Here is a 19,711-nt window from a genome sequence, read left to right as displayed (position 1 = left end):
TGCCTTAGTAGAGCTGGGGTAGAAGGGAGCCCTTGGACCCCCAACCCAAGCCTAACAATAAGTACTGTCACCACATCACCTCCCCAATATAACAACAAACTCTATCCAGAACAAAAAAATCCCAGCCCAGGTCAGTGGACAGGAGCCTGATATGTCAACTTCACTGGATAGAAGAGTCACAGACCGAGTGAGTAAAAAAAAAACAAAACAAACAAACAAACAAAAAAACCCATCCTGGGATAAAAGAGACTTGGGTCTTAATTTGACTTTGCTACTATCTTTGGTCTCACTTTGGCAGGTCCTTTATGAGCTTCAGACACACAGGAGACTCTCTAGGTATATCTTATGCACAAAAGGGCATTACAGAGAACAGTTGCTGAATAACAAGGAGAATAGTAGATACAGAGTGCTGTAATGGGGAACAGGAGAGCCTACCAGGGGCTTAAGGCTTGAAGGAGGAGGCAGGGTTTAAACAGATGGCAAGGAGTTAGGAAAGGCATCCCAGATGGCAAGGACCGTGTGGGCAAAGGCCTGGAGGCCAAATGATGAAGACTGCTCAGGAGGACTCAGTGAGAGCCTCGCTCTGGCCTTCCTCGGCTCACATGAAGCTAGCCCTGCCATCAGAGTAGCAGAAATGAAACTGGATAGCACTGCTACTGCTAAGAGCACAAATCAACCAGATGTTCCTCTCTGAAACAGACTGCTTTAATCTTCAGTGTTCAACTCTTAATGGTTCACCCAGGGACATGACCAAATGAGGAAAATTCATAACAAAGCCAGCCTTTTGGAGTTTCTTTGCTGGTCTCCCTTATGCTGGGTAAGCAGCAGGGCTTCCATCTTCAGGTTTGAGCCTTGATGAGGGCAAGTCTCTGACAGGTGGGCTCAGAGTAAAGCTAGATGGATGTGGTCTATCATATGCTTGGCAGTGATGCCAAGGAAGCCACCTACATGGCCTTTCCCACAGCTGGATGTCCCAGATGTTGGGCTGTTGCATCTAGCTGAGGACACACTTCACAGTAAAGAAGGAGACTGAGACAGAGATGTCAGTGGAGACAAAGCAAAGAAGATATTTTCATGGTCATTAATGAGCTGAGTGCACTGCAGTTAGGTCCATAACTGTGGATTTGTGTCCCTACTGCAGCAAAATGTCTAGAGAGGTGAGGTTAAGAGGCAACAGGGGTGTTACTAGGAGGGAGGTCGTGAAATATGTTTGGCACACCAAGGAAAGCTAGAAGTGGGTTACTGGAAAAAGAGCCTGATCTGGATTTGGGGTTTAACTGGATAGCAAACTGTGGTAGACAGTGGCCAGTTAGTGGAACTGTGCTTGAGTACTGGTTTTGCCTTTAGTCGCCTGGGCAATAGACACTGGGCAAGACACTGAATTCTCTGTGTCTCAGTTTCCTCATCTGCCAAATGGTGGTAAAGTATTTATCTCCCCACAGGGCTGTGAGTGGGATCTGATGAGACTGGGAAAGTGAGATCAGTTTTGAAAGTAGTAACTATTTTTCAATAGCTTCTTTGTTCAGAACCTTGGATAGTACCTGGCGCAGCATAGACTATTGGGGATGAGTCCTGGCTTGAATGAGCTCCTCTGGTTGGTCCCCCCTTAGAATTCACCTTCACCCCAATATTCCCATGAGTAATGCTGATCAAACTTGCTTTCCTTATACAAAGGGAACACCAGATAAGATCATCATTCCCAGAAAGGATGCAAATGGTCAAGAACGAGGCCACCAGTCTGCATTTCCTGGTTCACCTCTGTGTGAGGAGGGCTGGCATCTGCATAGTGTTTGGACCCTCCGAGAAGCATGCTGGTGCTACCTTGTCAACACCCAAGTGTCTGTACCTCTCAGGTCATGATTTCTCAGTCTGTGGGTTCAAGCCCTGTGTTGGGCTCTGTGCTGACACCTCAGAGCCTGGAGCCTGCTTCAGATCCTGTGTCTCCCTCTCTCTCTGTTCCTCCCCTGCTTGCACTCTGTCTCTCTCTCAAAAATGAAGATTAAAAAAAAATTAGAACAAAAATCTTAAGGGGAAATGAAGGGTCAAAGAAACAATGGTGAGCAAGAGTTTAAAATATGCTTTCATAAGAAACATATTTATAGAAATATGGAAGTGAAATTGATAAGGAAAGGTTGAGCAAAGATATAACCAAAAAATGTAAATAACAGGAAGCAGAATTAGCAAGATGAGCATCAGATAAAGAAGAATTCAAGGTCCAACACATTAAATACAACAAAGAGGGATATTGTGTGACCTTTATTCCAACAAGCAGATAATAAGAGCATAAACCTTTGGGCACCACAGAATATGACAGGAACAGTTTAAAGCTAGAACATTAGAAAACATAAGAAGAACCCTCCAAGGTATAACTTTGGGGAAGAAATTCAATCTACCTCTTTTAGAATTTTAGAAATCAAGCAGACACAAATTAAGTCAAGATAAAAAAAAGCTAATTGAAGATACAACAATCTGCAGATCAGAAATCTTGATTTCATATGTAAAATCTCTGACCACCGGATATTCTTCTCAAATATCCATGAAGCACCTGCCAAAATTGTAGATTTAGCCATAAATAAAATTTTAATAATTTTCCAAAATGTAGAGATTCAATGAATATATTCTCTGCTCATAGTTTAATAAATCTAATACTCTACAACCATAACTTAATCAAAACTAAAAGTACATTACCTTAAAATTAAAAAAAGACATTTTATATAGAAACCTATAAATAGAGAAGATCTCAGAGAAAAATTTATAGTCTTACAGCTTTTCTTATTAAATAAAAAGACACAAAAATGTACAGTTTCAGAAAACAAAAAATAAAATTAACAGAGAAAGTAAGGAATTAATAAAAATAAACTGAAATTAATTACATAGGAAACAAAACTCCAAAAGAAAAATAGAAAGAATAATGAAAATCAAAAGTTGATTTGTTCAAAAACCAATAAACAGATTTTTTGATCAAGAAAACTTGGCTTAAGAAGAAAAGGAAAAACAGAAACATAGCACAGGGATTGATAAAGTAGATTTAACCATAGATTAGAAGAAATTAAATGAATTTTCAGAGAATTGCATGAGCAACTTTTGGGCAATAAATTTGGTCCTATAGAAGTAATAGTTGGTTCTCCTGGCAAAATATAAATTTCAAGAATTAACTCCTGAAGAAATAAGAGACACAAGCATTTTAATAGCTGTTGTACAAACTGGAAGAGTTAAAGAAATCATGTTGAAAAACGAAGTAGTTCCAGATCTTTTAACTACTGTCTATTTTACTTTCAAGGATTGGATAATCCATGATTAACAACCATTGTTCAAATTATTATCAAGATATGTAAAACTCAGTGGGTTCATTTTAAAAAGCCAGCATAACTCGAATGTGATAAAAACAACAACTAGAAACCAATTCTACACGTGATATATCATGCAAAAATTCTAATAACATTTTTAGAAAATTGAACCCCACAGTGCATTAAAAGAATGGCACACCAGAAGAAAATATCACTAAAATCAGAAGGCAGGGCTTCTGGTCTTGTCACTCTTATTTAAAATTGCAAACTTCCAACTAATGTGACAAGGACAAAGGGCACAGTAAGTTCTATAATATTAGAACTAAAAAATTATCTTTATTTGCAGAGAATATTCATTAGCTAAACAATCCAGATTCTACTAAAGAAAAAAAATTGGAACTAATCAAGGAATTTGGTAAGATGGCTAGATACAATTTAGTATTTAATAAAAAGTGGCTTTGCTCTGGTCAGCAACATCTAGAGAGAAATAAGGGGGGTGGCACCTAGGGTGGCTCAGTCAGTTGAGCTGACCAACTTCTGCTCCAATCATGATCTTATAGTTTGTGAGTTCGAGCCCTGCATCAGGCTCTGTGCTGACAGCTCAGGGCCTGGAGCCTTCAGATTCTGTGCCTCCTCTCTCTGGCCCTCCCCTGTTCACTCACACACACACACTCACACACACACACACACACACACACACACACACACACACACACTCTCTCTCTCTCTCTCTCTCTCATAAATGAATAAACATTAAAAAAAATGAAATGGGGAAATCTCCTTCACATTAGGTACAAAATTATAAAATATTTGAAAATACATTTAACAAGAAGTGTGTCATACTAATATGGAAGCATCGCTATAACATTTTATTGTGGGGCAGAAAATTAGTTCTGGATGAATAGAAAGATAGACCATGTTTCTGCAAAGGAATAATTAAAATAATAAAAATGTAACATTTCCAAATAAATACATAAATTTAATACTACTCCACTCTGCATCACAGTGCCTTATCTTTTTAATTAGACACAATGATTTTAAAATTCTCATCACAAAATAACTGTGCAGGAATTACCAAGATATTTTTGAGGAAAGAATAATGAATAACAAAGGAAAACTTACTCTACCAGATATGGCAACTTACTCTACAGTTACTATCATCAAAATGGCAAGATATGGCATAGGAATCAATGCAGACAAAAGCTCAATGATGTTCAGGGTTCTTGATTAATGACTTGTTTTTTGTTATTTTTGCTAAGTGTTTCTGCCATTTCTTTTTATTTTTTTACATGAAAATATTTTTAATTTTTTTTTTTTTGAGAGACAGAGAGAGACAGTGCGAGCAGGGGAAGGTCAGAGAGAGAGGGAGACACAGAATCTGAAGCAGGCTCCAGGCTCTGAGCTAGCTGTCAGCACAGAGCCTGACACGGGGCTTGACCCCACGAACCGCGAGATCATGACCTGAGCCGAAGCTAGACGTTTAACCGACTAAACCATCCAGGCGCCACTACATGAAAACATTTTAACTCCCATCTCTCCCATGTGTTGCCAGACCTTGAGCTCAAATCCTTCCTTAGAGGTACGCAAAGTAACTAACACAGGTGGCTCTTCCATCTGAGGCTAGCAGACCATGAGATTATTCAAGACTTGCCTCCCTGTGCTCACAGAGAACCCAGGTGAGAAGTGTCGCAGTGGTGCACATACTCGGAAATGGAAGATCCCTGCATAGTGATGCGAAAAGCTTTGGTCCATCAGGATCTTCTGCAGATGTTGTGGGTTTTGTGTCAAGGATCCCAGTGCTGCCAGGAACCAGCAATCACCTGTGAGGGGACGGAAGCCGTGAGAGGTCTACTGAACACGTCTGGAAGCCCCACTCCATACATTTTGCAGGTCTTTGTCACCAGAACCCATACACCTTTTCTGAGTAATACATTCCTTTTCTGTCTGAGAGAGGGGAACTGGGGAATGGTTCACGGGGGCCCATTTCAAGCAAGACAGAGAAGGAGCTGGTCATGATGTGGGCAGTGGTGTGGGGGTGGTGGGGGTAGTAGTGATGGAGTGGGGGCGATGGGTGGCTAGGAAGAAGGTAAAGGAGGGTGGGGGGCTTGTGATGGTAAGGGAAGTCAAGTGCTTCCTGGTGCCTGGGTAGCTTACTCGGTTAAGTGACCGACTCTCCATTTCAGCCCAAGTCATGATCTCGGGGTTCATGGGTTCAAGCCCCACTTCAAGCGTGTGGGGGCCTGCTTAGAATTCTCTGTCTCCCATGCTCTGCTCCTCTCTTGCTTATGTGTGCATGTTTTCAAAATTAAATAAACTTTAAAAAAGGGGGGGGGGAGCTGCACCCAGGCCTCAGCAGGCCTGTTGGACCAATCTGCCTTTGATTCTCACTTTGCCAGAGGTACCCAGAGCTGAAGCCACAGGAAACCTTGTTGCCAGTGTGAACAGTCCATCCACACAGCACCAAGGGTGCCTACCTTGCCTTCTGGGAAGCTGGGGTAGAACTCTGCGGGTCTCGGTGGGCACCTCCTTCCGTCCCTCCCTCCCTACCTGGAGGCTGACTTCAGGCTGCCTACCTTGAGCCAGGACCAGGAGGAAAGACGTTGAGTCCTTACCGGCCTTTCCTTGTTGGATGTCAAATCTGCTTGCACCTTCCAGGATGAAGTGAGGTTCTGATTTACCCTTTAATATATCCTTAGGCAAGAGGGAGAAAAACCATGAGCATCTTTGATTCCTCTATGTCCCCGTGTGGTACCCAAGACATCACTCAGTCTTTGAGGGGTAGATGTTAATTCTTAAATAGGTGCTTAAAATCTGAGTTAGGAAAGTTCCCCTCATTCTTCAGATTTTATTGCTATCAGGAAGGCAGATGTCAAAGAGGTGTATATGTAACTGACAAGACAGGCAATAAACAATATAAGCAAAATGTAAGAAGAGATAAATATAAATAAAGGCTCAGCCATCCTAGTCCCAACTAGCAGTGTTTTAGTAACAGGTGATAAACAAACAAACAAAAAGATACATTTATTAGAAGACACTTTTATAAACATAATAAAGCTCTCCTTGTGAAACGTCCTCTCTCAGCAGTAGGACATTCTGGGCTTCAGTCTCAAGTCCAGCCACATGCTCTACAAGATACAAGATGTGTTACTCAGACCTCTGTCCACTCCTGGGATAACTCATAAACTGATTCTAGAAGTCTCCAGGTCCCTTGTCTTGGGTTCTGTTACTTAAAGCCCAGTCCTGCCCCAACCTCAACACACAGTGCCTGGCAGCCATAGAAAGGGGTTTGCTAGAGGATTCTATAGTGTTGCAATATCTAGGGAGAATTTGGGGGGAACCCCCAGCAGACACAAGGATTAGGAGAGCTCCTGAAGGGGCTCCTGTGGGTCAAGGGTCCCCCAGCAGCCCCCACGGTTTCCCTACTGGAAGGCTACAGGATTATCCTCAGCACCCTCTCTGTGCACCTGTCCCCAGATTTCTACTGCATAAATTTGCATTTGCATGCTTTGGTCATTTTTCCTGTACCATTTCTTCTCACACTGACAAATAAGTCCCCAGAGAACAGGCCTGCAAAGTGGAAGTGGATTTATTTACTCAACAGTCATGAATGTACAGAGTCCTTGAGAGACCTGCCGGCCCTTTCAGAAACTTCCAGTTTCCTGGTGGAGACGCCAAGAGGCAAACAAAGGCGTGCATGTCTGCAAACACCTTGGCCCAGCTTATCTGGGAGGGGTATTCGGCTCACCAGGAGAGGTGCACTCAGGCTCAGACCCTCCCCGGATGGAGGCACCAGGCCCATGTGCCATGTCCCTGTATCTGGGCTCCAAGCTGGGCCCACTGAGTAATAGTATCTGGGCAGATGCAGGGACCTTCCCCAACACAAGCCAGCAGTGCAGGACTCTCTGCAGGGCCATGGGGGGAGCAAGTGTCCCAGGTCCAGAACAACTTGGGGCACTTCAACCAGCTTTCCCCATCTTTTCTACCATGGAAAGGAAGTGAAGATCTCACTAGCCTTTGCTGTCACTGAGCAGATGCTTAAGATCTTCCACTCACAGGAATTAAAGGGAGAGGAGGCTGGTGAGCTTGGACTGGGAACAAAGATAGCTCTGCTCAGCTTTCCTGACTGGCCCAAAGCCCCAGCTCTCCTCTGCTGTTTGCTCATCTTCCCCACAGTGTGACTGCAGGTGGGTGTACTGAGTCATGGAGACAGACCTGGTGTGGGACCTTGCCCTGCTTTCTCCCTGGGTGACCTTGAACCACTTGCTTGACTTAGTTGAGCCTCAGTTTCCTTGTTTGTGACACAGAGACTCCAGTGGCAAAGGCATCGAGGCACTGGCTGCCTTGCTGGGATCCAGGGGCTCCACTAACCCACTGTCTCTTACTAGCCTTGCAAACCAGGAATCTTTCCACCTAACAAATGAGGAAGGATGTGAATCCTTAGTGGGGCATCAGACAATGTACATGTTCAATAAATATTGATTCGCTTCTTCTGTAATGTTTGCAAAATTAAAAAAGCCATACTCCTAGACAAACCCAGAGCCTCAAATGCATTCATTATTAAACATGATAGAATAAAAACATGAATTAAAGAGTCAACTCATAGGTATTCGAAAGACAAGAGTCTCAAATATAGGCAGGAAGAAAATGATAAAAGAGGACAATTAGTGAATTCTAAAATAGAAAAATAGCAAGACCAATAAAGCAAATAACTTGCTCTGTTAAAGAGAGAAGGTTTACAGAGACCCAACCTTTGGCAAATATGGTTAGAGAAACTCAACTAAAATTAGAAATAAAAATGAAGGGGAGCACCTGGGTGGCTCTGTCAGTTGAGCGTCCAATTTCAGCTCAGGTTATGATCTCATGGTTTTTGGGTTTGAGCCCTGTGTCAGGCTCTGTGCTGACAGCTCAGAGCCTGGAGTCTGCTTCAGAATCTGTGTCTCTCTTTCTCTCTCTGCTCCCTCCCTGGTCATGCTCTATCTCTCAAAAATCAATAAAAATGTAAAAATAATTTTTAATGAAGTTTTAGCAATATAAAAACATGATGTAAAATTCTATACTAATCAATTTAAAAGTAGTGATGATTATCTGACTAAAAATAACATGTCCCAGAATGATTCAAGTTAGTAAATAACCTTTAAAAAAGTCTATAACTTTGCAATAGTATTTTCAAATGATCAAAGAACATCTCCCTGACAGCTCTGTAGAGGCTTCTAAGTACACATGATTTCCTGTGGAGTTCTCTCACACTTTCAGGGAATAGACAATTCCTGTGTCACTTATAGTTTCAGTGAAAAGAATGAAAGTAAAGGAAGAAAGGGCAGGAAGGAAGGGCGGGAAAGAAGGGTAGGAGGGAAGGGCAGGAAGGAAGGAAGGTGGAAGGCTGGAAGATCCCGCCACCATTTATTTTAAGAAGCCAGCATAGCCTGGTCAGTGAAAGCACATGAACATGCCATTACAAACTAATTTCCCTTATGGAAATATACCAAAATAAAACACATACCAAATGGATCAACAAGAAAATTTTAAGATTTAACCCACTATAATCAAACAGGGTTTGCCCTAGAAATGAAGGATGCTAGGATGATTTCATATCAGGATATATAATAATATTAAACAGCATTTACATGTACCAAAGGAGAAATAATTTATATCCTTCTAATAAATGCCACAAAGGCATTTAATAAACTTTCTCTGATTTATCAAAATGTTAAAAATTAAAATAGGAGCAGAAAAATATTTTAATGCTATGAAAATTAAATGGCAATTATTGCAAATCAATATTCAATGTAAAGTTTATGGGCAAACATTGAAACGGTCTTCATAAATGTTGGGCACAAGACCAGAATCTAGATCTCCTATCCTCTGAGCTGCCTATTCCTTCCCCACCCTAGGCTTTAGAGAGGTGCTGGATGATCTGAAAAGAGTAGATGTAGGAAGAGATGGAAATTACACCCAGAAGCACTTAGTCTGCTGGGTTGATTTGCTGAGAGAATGGGTAAAGATGAATGGACAAAGAAGATGTACTATATATACGTACACACACATATATATTTATACACACACACACACACACACACACACACACACACACTGGAATATTACCTGGCAATGAAAAAGAATGAAATCTTGCCATTTGCAATGACATCAATGGAGCTAGAGTATAGTATGCTAAGCAAAATAAGTCAGTTAGACAAAGACAATACCTTGATTTCATTCATATGTGGAATCTAAGAAACAAAAACAAACTATCATAGGGGAAAAAATAGACGCAAAGCAAGAAACAGACTCTCGACGGTAAAGAACAAACTGACAATTACAAAGGGGAGGTGGGCGGGATGAGCTAATCAGGTGATGGGGATGAAGGCGTGCACCTTGGGATGAGCACCAGCTGTGGTAGGGAAGTGCTGAGTAACTAAACTGTACACCTGAAACTAATACTATACTGTGTTAACTAACTGGAATTTAAATCCCCATCTGGGAAGATGGCAATACTCTGCACATGTCACCAGGTGGGATGGGCACACAGGGCGGTGAAGTGTGACAAGACCGGCAAGTAGCAGTCCGCACCCTGAGTGTGACTCAGAATCACACAACCTGGATTTAGTAGGTTAACTGGAGGTAGCGTGCAGGATTAACACGGTAACACAGAAGAGTCTGAGGCCCAGATCTTTCCCCACCAGACCACGCCTGCAGATAGGGGCTTCTTGAGGTCCATGTTCTCTGATTCTGCGAGATGGGCCCTTTGGAGGCTCTGAAACATTTGTACAGAAAGAGGTTTGTGATGGTTAATTTTATAACTCGATTGGGTCATGGGGTCCCCAGATATTTAACTAAACATTAGTTCTAAGTACGTCTGGGTTTCCAGATGAGATTAACGTTTATTAGAATTGGAATTCAATAAAGCAGATTTCTGATCCCAGTGTGAATAAGCACCATCCAATCCACTGAGGACCTGAATAAAACAAAAGGTAGAGGAAGGGAGAATTTGCCCCTTCTCTGCCTGACTGATATTGGTTATATCCGATAGGATATATAGATATACAATAGATAGATGTATACACACCCTATTGTTTTTTTTGTTTTGTTTTGTTTTTTGAGAACCTTGATTAGCCATCAGCAATAGTTATACTAAGTAATCTTTGCAACTTTTGCATTATGAAGTCCTTTCTCAAGGCAAATTTTAGGGTAATCTATGTTATATTATGGATGCCAGAAGCACATATAATGCAAGAGCCCCTGGAATCTTCACGCATACCCTCTGCAAACTAGTTCCAAACCAGGCATTCTCCTGCAGTCGCCTCTGGAGGGGTCTCTTCCAATATAACATCACTTGGTATATTTTGGAGCAATTCTTGCAATCATTTTGAAGGCTGCTCTTAGATGAGGGAACACCAGGCTTAGCACCTTGGCATTCAGACACAGCCTAAATATATCATTCAGAGGGTGGGCAGAGTTCAGGCTGGGCCAGGTGGCAGAGTCACTCCCTTTACTATTTTTGCTAGGAGCTTGGTTTTACTGGCATCAAAGTCCTTTGGCTCGATGGCATTTGTTTGCCAGCATGTTCACTTTGTCACCTTCTGCTACCTGTTGCCTTCATAACCTACACTCCTGTGTCTCCTTTGTTAACACTTTCCTTTCCTGAAGAACTCATCTGGGTCCCAAGGTGAATCATTTCTAGTGAACGATCCTTTCAGAAACTCCACTCTGGCTACTTAAAAGATGAAAGTTGTTACCTGGGTAGGCGATACTTCATTTTGGGGTGGCCACAGGCGAGGATCCACAATGGGGCTGGGTTCAGAGCTCCGAGCACCCATCAAATAGCATATTTCGGGAACACAGCCATTCTTCATTTGAGAAGTGAAATGATTCTCACAAAGTGTGGGGTCAGAGATGAAATTGCAATCTTTCAATGTGATACATATTGATGACCCTGTTATGAAGATCTGTATCTATGTTTCTGTGTTGGCCAATATGGTAGCCACAAGTCATACATGGCTACTTTACATGAGATTAAGGGGTGCCTAGGTGGCTTAGTCAGTGAAGCATCCAACTCTTGGTTTCAGCTCAGGTCATGATCTCCTGATTCATGGGTTTTAGCCCTGCACTGCGCTCTGTGCTGAGAGTGCAGAGTCTGCTTGGGATTCTCTTTCTCCCCCCCTCTCTTCCCTTCCCCTGCTCACTGCTCTCTCCCTCAAAATAAATAAACTTTCAAAAACTTAAAAAAATATATTAAAATTTCAATCCCTCAGTTGCATTGGTCACATTCGAAGTACCCAATAGTCACGTATGACTAATGGCTGTTGTACTGAACAGTACCAAAAGAACCTATCATCATGGAAAGTTCTCTTGGACAGTGCTCACCTACTGAACAAATAATAAGATCTACCTCACAGGACTATCATAGAAATTAAATGGTATGTAAAGTGCTTAGATTCATACTTAATGCATGTACATACTTGATAATTGGGATTTATTATTTATTAATAGTCATTAATATCATTTACTACTTATAAAATTAAAATTCTAAAAGGAAGTCACTCATGTCGATTTTCATTCAGAGAAATATCAAATAGATATTCCATGTACAAGTCTAATTCTCAGCAACATCTCTTGCTGACACCGGGGGCGGGGGGCGGTGTGGGTAGTAGGCCGTGCTGAGGTTCATGAGGAGTTGGGTCCCATCAGTGCCATTTGCTCAGTGCAGGGTCACAGACTGTTGCAGAACTTGCCTTCCTGCCACTGGTGGTGGGGGAGGAATGTGAGAGGTGGGGTAGAAATTTCTTAAACAAAGAGAAGCTGAATGAAGCAGGATATGAAGGAGTTTCTACTTCAAAGTTCCAGCAGCAAATGGATTAGGTTGACTGTTGGAGGGAGGACAAGAAGGAGAGAGGGAGGGAAAGAGAGAGAGAGAGAGAGAGAGAGAGAGAGAGAGAGAGAGAGAGAGAGAGAGAGAGGAGACATGAAGACATTACGGGACATTAAACAACCTTTCTGGGCCAGGCATAGAAAGCTGTGGTCAGTTTTATGCCCTGACTCTTTGGCTCTTAGTGAATCTACCAAGCCCAGGTGAGTATTCAAGGTGGAATAATATCCATGATGGTTCAATGATTGCTTAGAGTATGGAGCTTTCCCATTGTCCTTCCAAGCCTTGAATGTGGAGATGGCCTCAGGGGCCTTGGTGCCACCTCAGCCATTATGCAGGTGAACTTAATTTAAGGAGTGCCAGTCAGACCTCTGGACAGTGACTGGGCAAGCTCTAGAGTGGGAGGCAACCTTCTGAAAGTGGTGACAGGCAGCGGAATGTGAAAAGAAAGTCACTCTCCACAATACCTGTCAGCCTCCCCCTAGGACCTCAAATGGTTTCATCTGACCTACATTTCTCCCTAAACGTGTTTGCTGAAATTAGCTGAGGGCTGATGCTCGCTGGACTGTGAAAGCCCACGGACACAAAAGGACAGCCCCTGAGGCTGCTACCCGATGCCATCCCTCCCAAATTAATTATAGCAACAATAGCTAGTGTTTACTAAGTGTTTGCAATGTACTAGACTCTAAATATTGTCTTCATTTATTCCTTAAAATAACCATATGAAGTACAGGTACAACATTTTATTCTTATCCTCATTCTTTTTCTTCTAAAAAATGGAAAGCCCAACACAACATAGAGATTGATTCCTAGTTACCCAGATAAGCTAGGAGTCTTTTGGTGCACAAAATGTTATTTGTGGCAAATAGGAACCCAGAACACAACATGAGCTTATGATAAGATCTTAGGGAGACAATATAGTGTGGTGATAGGAGTACAAGTCTTAGAGATAGACCCCAGGGTTTAAATCCCAGATCTCCCATTTTGGGCATGTTACTTAACTCTGTTTCTATTTCTCATCTGTAAAATGGGGCTAATAATAGTACCTCTTTATAGCATTACTGTGAGGATTCAATGAGTCAAAGCACCTAAAGTTGGGCCTTTAGGACATTTGGTCAGCGCCTTGTAAGTGTTGGCCATTCCAACTAGGACTGAGCCACACTGGCCATGGCTTCTCTTCCAAGGCTCCTCTCAGACACAACTATAAGCTATGGCAATTGAGGATGTCACTATGTTGAAGGGGTGAATTCAGTGGTCTTCTTGTCTACCATCCTACCTGTTAAGCCAGTCAACCTACAGAATCTCATTTGGAGATATGGAGTTTGAAACCCATGTCAGGGGCCTGTAGATAAAGTCATTCTTTCATCCATTCACTCACTTAGTTGTTCATTCACATTCTGACAGAGACCTGTTGGGCACAGAATCCCATGTGAAGGAAAGCACAGCATATGGAGGCTAGACTGTCACCTTATGCAAGTCACATCCCCTGTCTGAATCTGTTTTCTTCTCTATATGACTGGGAAAGACCAAAGGAGACAAAGTAAAACAGGACACATGGAAAACTCAGGAAAATGTGAACATTGTGATGAGGGACATAAAGACATTTATCCCAGCTTTTGGCTGAGGAGGAGAATGGTAGTAAGACATATCGGCCTCTAACTGCCTCTATTTCAGGTTCTTGGCAGGATTCTGTGGAAGTCATCTCATTTCTGTTTGCCTCAGTTTCTCCTTGCCCCCATAAGACAAAATTTGAGATGTTGCCAGAATCAGATAATAAGAGACTCTCAATCCTTCCTAAATAGAACTGTTATAAATTCCTCGACACTATAAATATGGTCTGACATCTATTGCTCAGCACCTTGTAAAAATTTTTTTCTAAAGAATCTCAGCTTCTAAAAATAACAAGGGGAAAAAATATAACCCTTCCAAATTTTAAATAGAGTTCTCTGTTCTGCTCCTCTCGAAGGGGAAGGCCAGGAAAAGAGGATCATTTCTGGGGACTTACTGCCTCTGGCTGGCAAGATGGATCCTAGAAGCCTGAAGCACCATCATCTGATCCTGAGCCCACCTGCTCCCTCATCCCCCTTCCCTCTCCAAAACTACAAATCTGCCCCACGTTAGGGTAAGAGTTGGCACCTCCAGAGTTTAACGTCTTATTCTATGTTATCATAAAATACACTTTTTGTATAGCCTAACCCGGATTTATTGAAAGTGTGCAATAGAGTGTTTGGCATTTAATCAGTGCTTGGTGACACTTGCTGGTATCATAATCATTAGCTTACTAGACATTATCTTATTTTCTCTTGTTCTAAGTTCTTCTGGTTGCTTTTGGAGCAAGAACAGGAGGGTTGGGCATCGGGATCCTCAGAGTGGTCCTTACCTGGATTCTTGACATCAAAGTAGCCCTAATGAGATTATAAGAATGGTAAGTGGGCTGAGAAGTATTTCTTGGGAATGCATACAGTTTAGAAAAACCAACAGGGCTCATCTCATCACAAGGTTGAGTTAGTGACCAAATGCTGGCATAGAGGAGGGGGGGATTTGAATGTTGCCCTGAAAGATCTTCCTAATTTTGATATCTAAAATTCTTTTATAAGTAATCAAGCCTTTACAAGACTGACAATACAAATATAAAGGAGAGAGGTGAGGCAATTATTTAAATTCATCCTATTGTATCAGTGACTGACATGATATCTTCCCTTTGACTAAATTCTCACAGGGGAAAAGAAAAAATAAAGACAGTGATAACTGAAGAGAATAAGGAGTGATGAAGACTGACAAATAGGCTCAATGTGGAGATAGAAGAGATCTGAGAGACCAGCTACTACAATCTTCATACCCACAGGTTCCCATTTCTCAGATGAGAACACTGAGGCATGCAATCTAGTGATGTGCTCAGTGTTAGAACTAGGTTTGAATTCAGGGGTCCTGGTTTCTGGTACAGGGTCCTTTTGTACCACTGAAGATACAACATTGTAGCTAAGAGACCAGATAAAGTTCATTCTCCTTCCTGTTTGGTTTGAGCCATCCTTGAGAACCAGGTCATGGGCTCATCCTTCTTTCAGTGGGAGGTACTATGGCAGGTAGCTGAGATGCCCCAGGAATTGGGTGTGTTTCTGGGGGGCTCACTCACCCTTGGCCGTTTCCATCTCAGGCTGGAGAGGTCTCTTCCCTGGAGCAGCTGCAGACCTATGGAAGAAGTCTCCGCAGGGAAGGTCTCATCTTCAAACAGCAGGCCTCTGCTTAGGCAATGATCCCGCAAGAAGTTGAAGTCTTGGCCCTTGAATTTGATGACAGGGGTCTTGGCTTGAGTCTCCTGGTTGTATGCCATGACTCTCCTTAGAAGACACCTGAAGTGTTTTCCTTTTGGTAAGAAAGAGATATTTTTAGGGATGAGCTGTCAAGTCCTTTGCATTATTAGATGAGAGCCTTGGAAAGGCACTCAGGGTGTCCCTCTCCCCACTTTACAAGCAAGCGGAGTGAGACCCTGAAATGTTCTGTCTCCAGTGACACAGTTAGTTGGCGAGTGATCCCAGACTAGAATTCCAGCATCCTCTTCCCACTCTGATTTTCAATCTGCTGTACCAAAGAGCTACTCAGTATGCTCTTATGTGCATGAGAGACTATGGGGGGGTGTATGTACATTAATGAACATTTATTGAGTGCTGACCTGGTGCCAGGCATTTTTCTGCATGTTGGCAATCCAAAGATAAATACGACATGATCTTTGCCCTTAGGGGCTCATTATCAAGTGAGAAAGATAGATAAGACATTTCAACAACTAGCTATCATTCAACAGAAACTGTCTAATTAAAAATGTGTACAAAATCCTGTGGACATAAAGAGGAGGGGCTATGAACTACTGGGGAAAGTCTGGGATGACTCTCCCACGGGCAGTGACATTTGAATAGGGCCTTGAAGGAAGCAGACTGTGCCAGGTGGAGAACTGGGTGTGTCTATATATTAATTATTCTCTATCTAATTTAGAGTAGCAAGAGCAAGGAGGCCCAGGAGTTAGACTGGAAAGGTCATGGGTGTTAGAGAGAATGGAGGGGTGGGCGGTCTGGAGGGGGTCAGTGAGGGTGGGGGCTGGGGATAGGGAATGTTGGCAGAGAGGGCCAGGAAAGTAGACTGGAAAGCTGGAGTGTGATGTGTTTTATGCTCTGCAAGCACTTCAGGGCCATTGAAAAGGTAGGTCATGGTCAGATCTCTGTAAAGGATTGTGGAGTGAGTTGAAGGCCACATAGAAAGGATGGATAGGGACTGAGGCAAGAAGGAGCTTAGGAGGCTGCTGCATGTGTTCATGGGAGGGACAGGGTTAGAGTGTTAGTAGTGAAAATCATGGAGAACCGGATCCCAGAGTCATTTTATAGGTAGAACCAAAAGGATTCCGTGATGAATTGAATACAGGGCCAGAGGAAGGGGATGTGGGGCAGGAAAAAGAAAAAACAGACTGATGAACAATCAAATGGGCTTTAAAGTTTGCTTTCTGCTTTTGCCACCTACCCACCAGTTCCACAATATGGAGTTAGAATTCAAGCCCGCAAACCTATTTCTCCATCTGTACAGATCAATGATACCAACCTCATTGGGTTTGTTGTGGAATTCAATGAGGTTCAAACTAATGTAGGAGTGGCTGGCATAGAGTAGGCACACAATAAATGTTGGTTTCCCCATTTCCCTAAGGATAGGTCAAGGAAATCTGGGATTCCTTATTCAGGAAGCTATAGAGGTGTGATTGATTCCATTGACCAAAATGTGTATCACCTCCTTCATCTGTGAGGGAAGCTGACTTGCAGCTGAATTCTGAATCCACATCTACTGGCTATGGGACTTCTTAGCCAATGAAGTGGTGCTTTTCAAACTTCTTTGAGCAGGGCACAGAAGACCCCAAGCCCACAAGACCTATGGACCTATCCATTCCTGTTTCACAGTAGAAAAGGAATCAAGCAATGATAAAGAACTAAAGAGGGAAATTAAACAATTCCAGAAGAATATGATCTTACATTCAAGATCTTGGGTCATACAAAAAAAATCCCATAAAAACTTAAAATAACTTAGCAACATTCTTATATATAATATATATATTATATATGTATGACATATAATACATTATAAATTATTTAGATAATACAAATTCATAGGCAGAATATCATCTATAAAGTATCATGTACATGCACATGCAGAGGAAATTATGCATACAAATGTCTAGCAAATGAAAAAAAAATAATTTATATTTGGACTATTAGGTTGGACAATAGGAAACTGCCATTTTTTAGGTCAAAACTTGTTGAGGGGCTCCTGGGTGGTTCAGTTGGTTAAGCGTCCAACATTTGATCTCAGCTCATCATGATCTCAAGGTTTGTGAGTTCATGAGTTCAAGCCCCACCCCCATGTTGGGCTGTGTGCTGACAGTGTGACGCTTGCTTGGGATTCTGTCTCTCCCCCTCAATCCCTCCCCCTGCTCTCATGCACACATACACACTCTCTCAAAATAAATAAATAAACTTAAAAATTTGTTGAATATACTTCATTTCATATGGCTCCACCTAAGGTAAGAAATGTTTCGTTTGGTTTAGCCCAATATGTTATATATGTTTCTTCAAACAAGTTCTTGGAAAACAACAGGTGAAAATAGGTTAGTATGCCTCACCACTCACCATAGGGTTAAGAGGAGAACCCACCACAGATTATATAAAAAGCTGAAATAACAGTAAGGTATCATTCAAGAGCAAGAAAACAGTAATAGAAATTGACTGCCAATTCAAGACAAAGCAATGACACCTGATAATGGAGAGTTGTGAAAATCGTGGGTCTTTCAGCTCCGCACATGCTCGGCAACAGTGGAAGCAAGACAGCGTTGCCAGGCCATCTACCTTTCAATGAAATATTGAATGAGAGTGTGGGATAAACTCCAGTATTGAGTGGATTTTAGTTTAGGAAACCCAAAGAGTAGTTACTCTTCATAACACAATTATGGGACAGCCTTTAATTGCATGTAAAAGTGAGTCTGAAGAATTTGCCTGACTTCTTCATCAGAATTTTGCCAAGGTCTTACATTTAGGGATCATTTCCCAGGCCATCTATAGGGCAGCCACTCCTCACTATTGCATAGTGGACTGGTTGAATTTAGGGATCCCTGTGTAAGCCTCACTTTCCTCATTTGTGAAATGACAACAATAATATGTATGTTATAGAACTCAGACTCAGGTGAATCTGTGCTTATCAAGTACTTAGCACTGTGATTGGTAAACAGAAAGTGGTCAATAAATAGTGGTTATTAGCATGATTATTATGATCATTTGATTATGAAAGCACGTGCAGAGAACTCCACACCTTCAGAGATGAGGATTTTATGAATGACAGCTAGTCTCAGAAAAGCCTCCAGGGGTGAGGCATCACATGCTTATGCTTAGCTTTGCTACTGCTCTGCACCCACTAACTGAGAGCCCAAGGACAGGCAGCAGGCCTGGGTGTCTGCTGGTGGAGGAGGCGGTTCCCTGCTCTGGGAGAGAAGAGAACTTTGATGGGAAGAAGAGAAGGCAGGCAGGCTGAGGAGGGAGCCTCTGTCCTCCATGCACAGACCTCACACCTACCAGGTTCACCTTGTTACCCCCTGGGTTGCTTATGGCTTTGCCAGGGAACAGCCTGCAGACTCATTTTCTCAAGCAGGAAGGGTCTACAGAACTTGACATTTCACTTTTGTATGCAGCACAAAAAGCCATCCAACTCTCCTACCTGTCATTTTAAGCAGGAATTTTTAAACTTATTTCTTTTATTTTTCCATCTTGCTTCACTGTGAAAGGTAAACAAAGGCAGGAGAAGACTCGGCTGGCTTAATTTACAAGAGAGGGAGAGGGAGAGGAGGGAGAGGGAGAGGGAGAGGGAGAGAAGTTCTACCTGCTAGTCAGGACAAAAATCTGTCTTACCTCTGGGTTCTCTCTTGAGTCTAGCTAGAAAAATTGCAAAAAGTTTATATAAGATTCTTAATGTGAAGAGACAGTGAGCGAATGAATCAAGCTCAGAAACAGGGTAAGATGCAGGCAAGAGATGCAGTTGGTGGCTATAAAACCTGGTCTCTTCCCCTCGATGTCTAGGAAGTAAGTTTCATTCAGTCCTTGCTGTCCTCTGCTGAGCTGGGTGACTGTCTTAGTTTGTCGAGCCTGTAACAGAATACTGCAGAGTGGGAGCTTGAGCAATAGACATTTATTTCCTCACAGTTGTGGAGGTTGAGAGTCTAAGATCAGGATGCCAGCATGGTCAGGTTCTGGTGAGGACTCTGCCCTATAGACAACCACCTTTTTATGTGTCCTCACATGACAGAGAGAGTGCATGCTCTCTCTTCCATGTCTTTTAAGGCCACAGTTCCATTGGATTAGGGCCTTCTTCTTATGAACTCATTTAACCTTAATCATTTCCTTAAAGATCCTACCTCCAGACATAGTCACAGTGGGGGTAAGGGCTTCACTATATGAATTTGGGGAAACACAATTCAGTCCATAGCCATGACTAACCCCAGGCTGTCCCAACAACTCTTTGGCCCTGGGCGCATATTTTAGGG

At 42.3% G+C, this 19,711-nt stretch overlaps 1 protein-coding gene across 1 annotated transcript in view; it reads right to left on the bottom strand.

Annotated features, from left to right (window-relative positions):
• Positions 1 to 15,481, bottom strand: part of CAPN13 (calpain 13) — a 62,020-nt gene extending 46,539 nt beyond the window's left edge. Inside the window, exons 1-3 of the mRNA XM_029936323.1 lie at positions 15,284 to 15,481; positions 5,900 to 5,978; positions 4,992 to 5,107 (exon numbers count right to left, since the gene is read on the bottom strand). Of these exons, the coding sequence (XP_029792183.1) occupies positions 4,992 to 5,107; positions 5,900 to 5,978; positions 15,284 to 15,481 (393 nt within the window). The remainder of the gene's footprint in view (positions 1 to 4,991; positions 5,108 to 5,899; positions 5,979 to 15,283) is intronic.
• Between the last annotated feature and the right edge of the window lie 4,230 nt (positions 15,482 to 19,711).

Source organism: Suricata suricatta, chromosome 4, assembly GCF_006229205.1.
Source record: "Suricata suricatta isolate VVHF042 chromosome 4, meerkat_22Aug2017_6uvM2_HiC, whole genome shotgun sequence".
Classification (NCBI taxonomy): Eukaryota; Metazoa; Chordata; class Mammalia; order Carnivora; family Herpestidae; genus Suricata; species Suricata suricatta.
The sequence above is the reverse complement of the archived record's forward strand: the minus strand, read 5'-3'. Positions and strand labels throughout refer to the sequence as shown.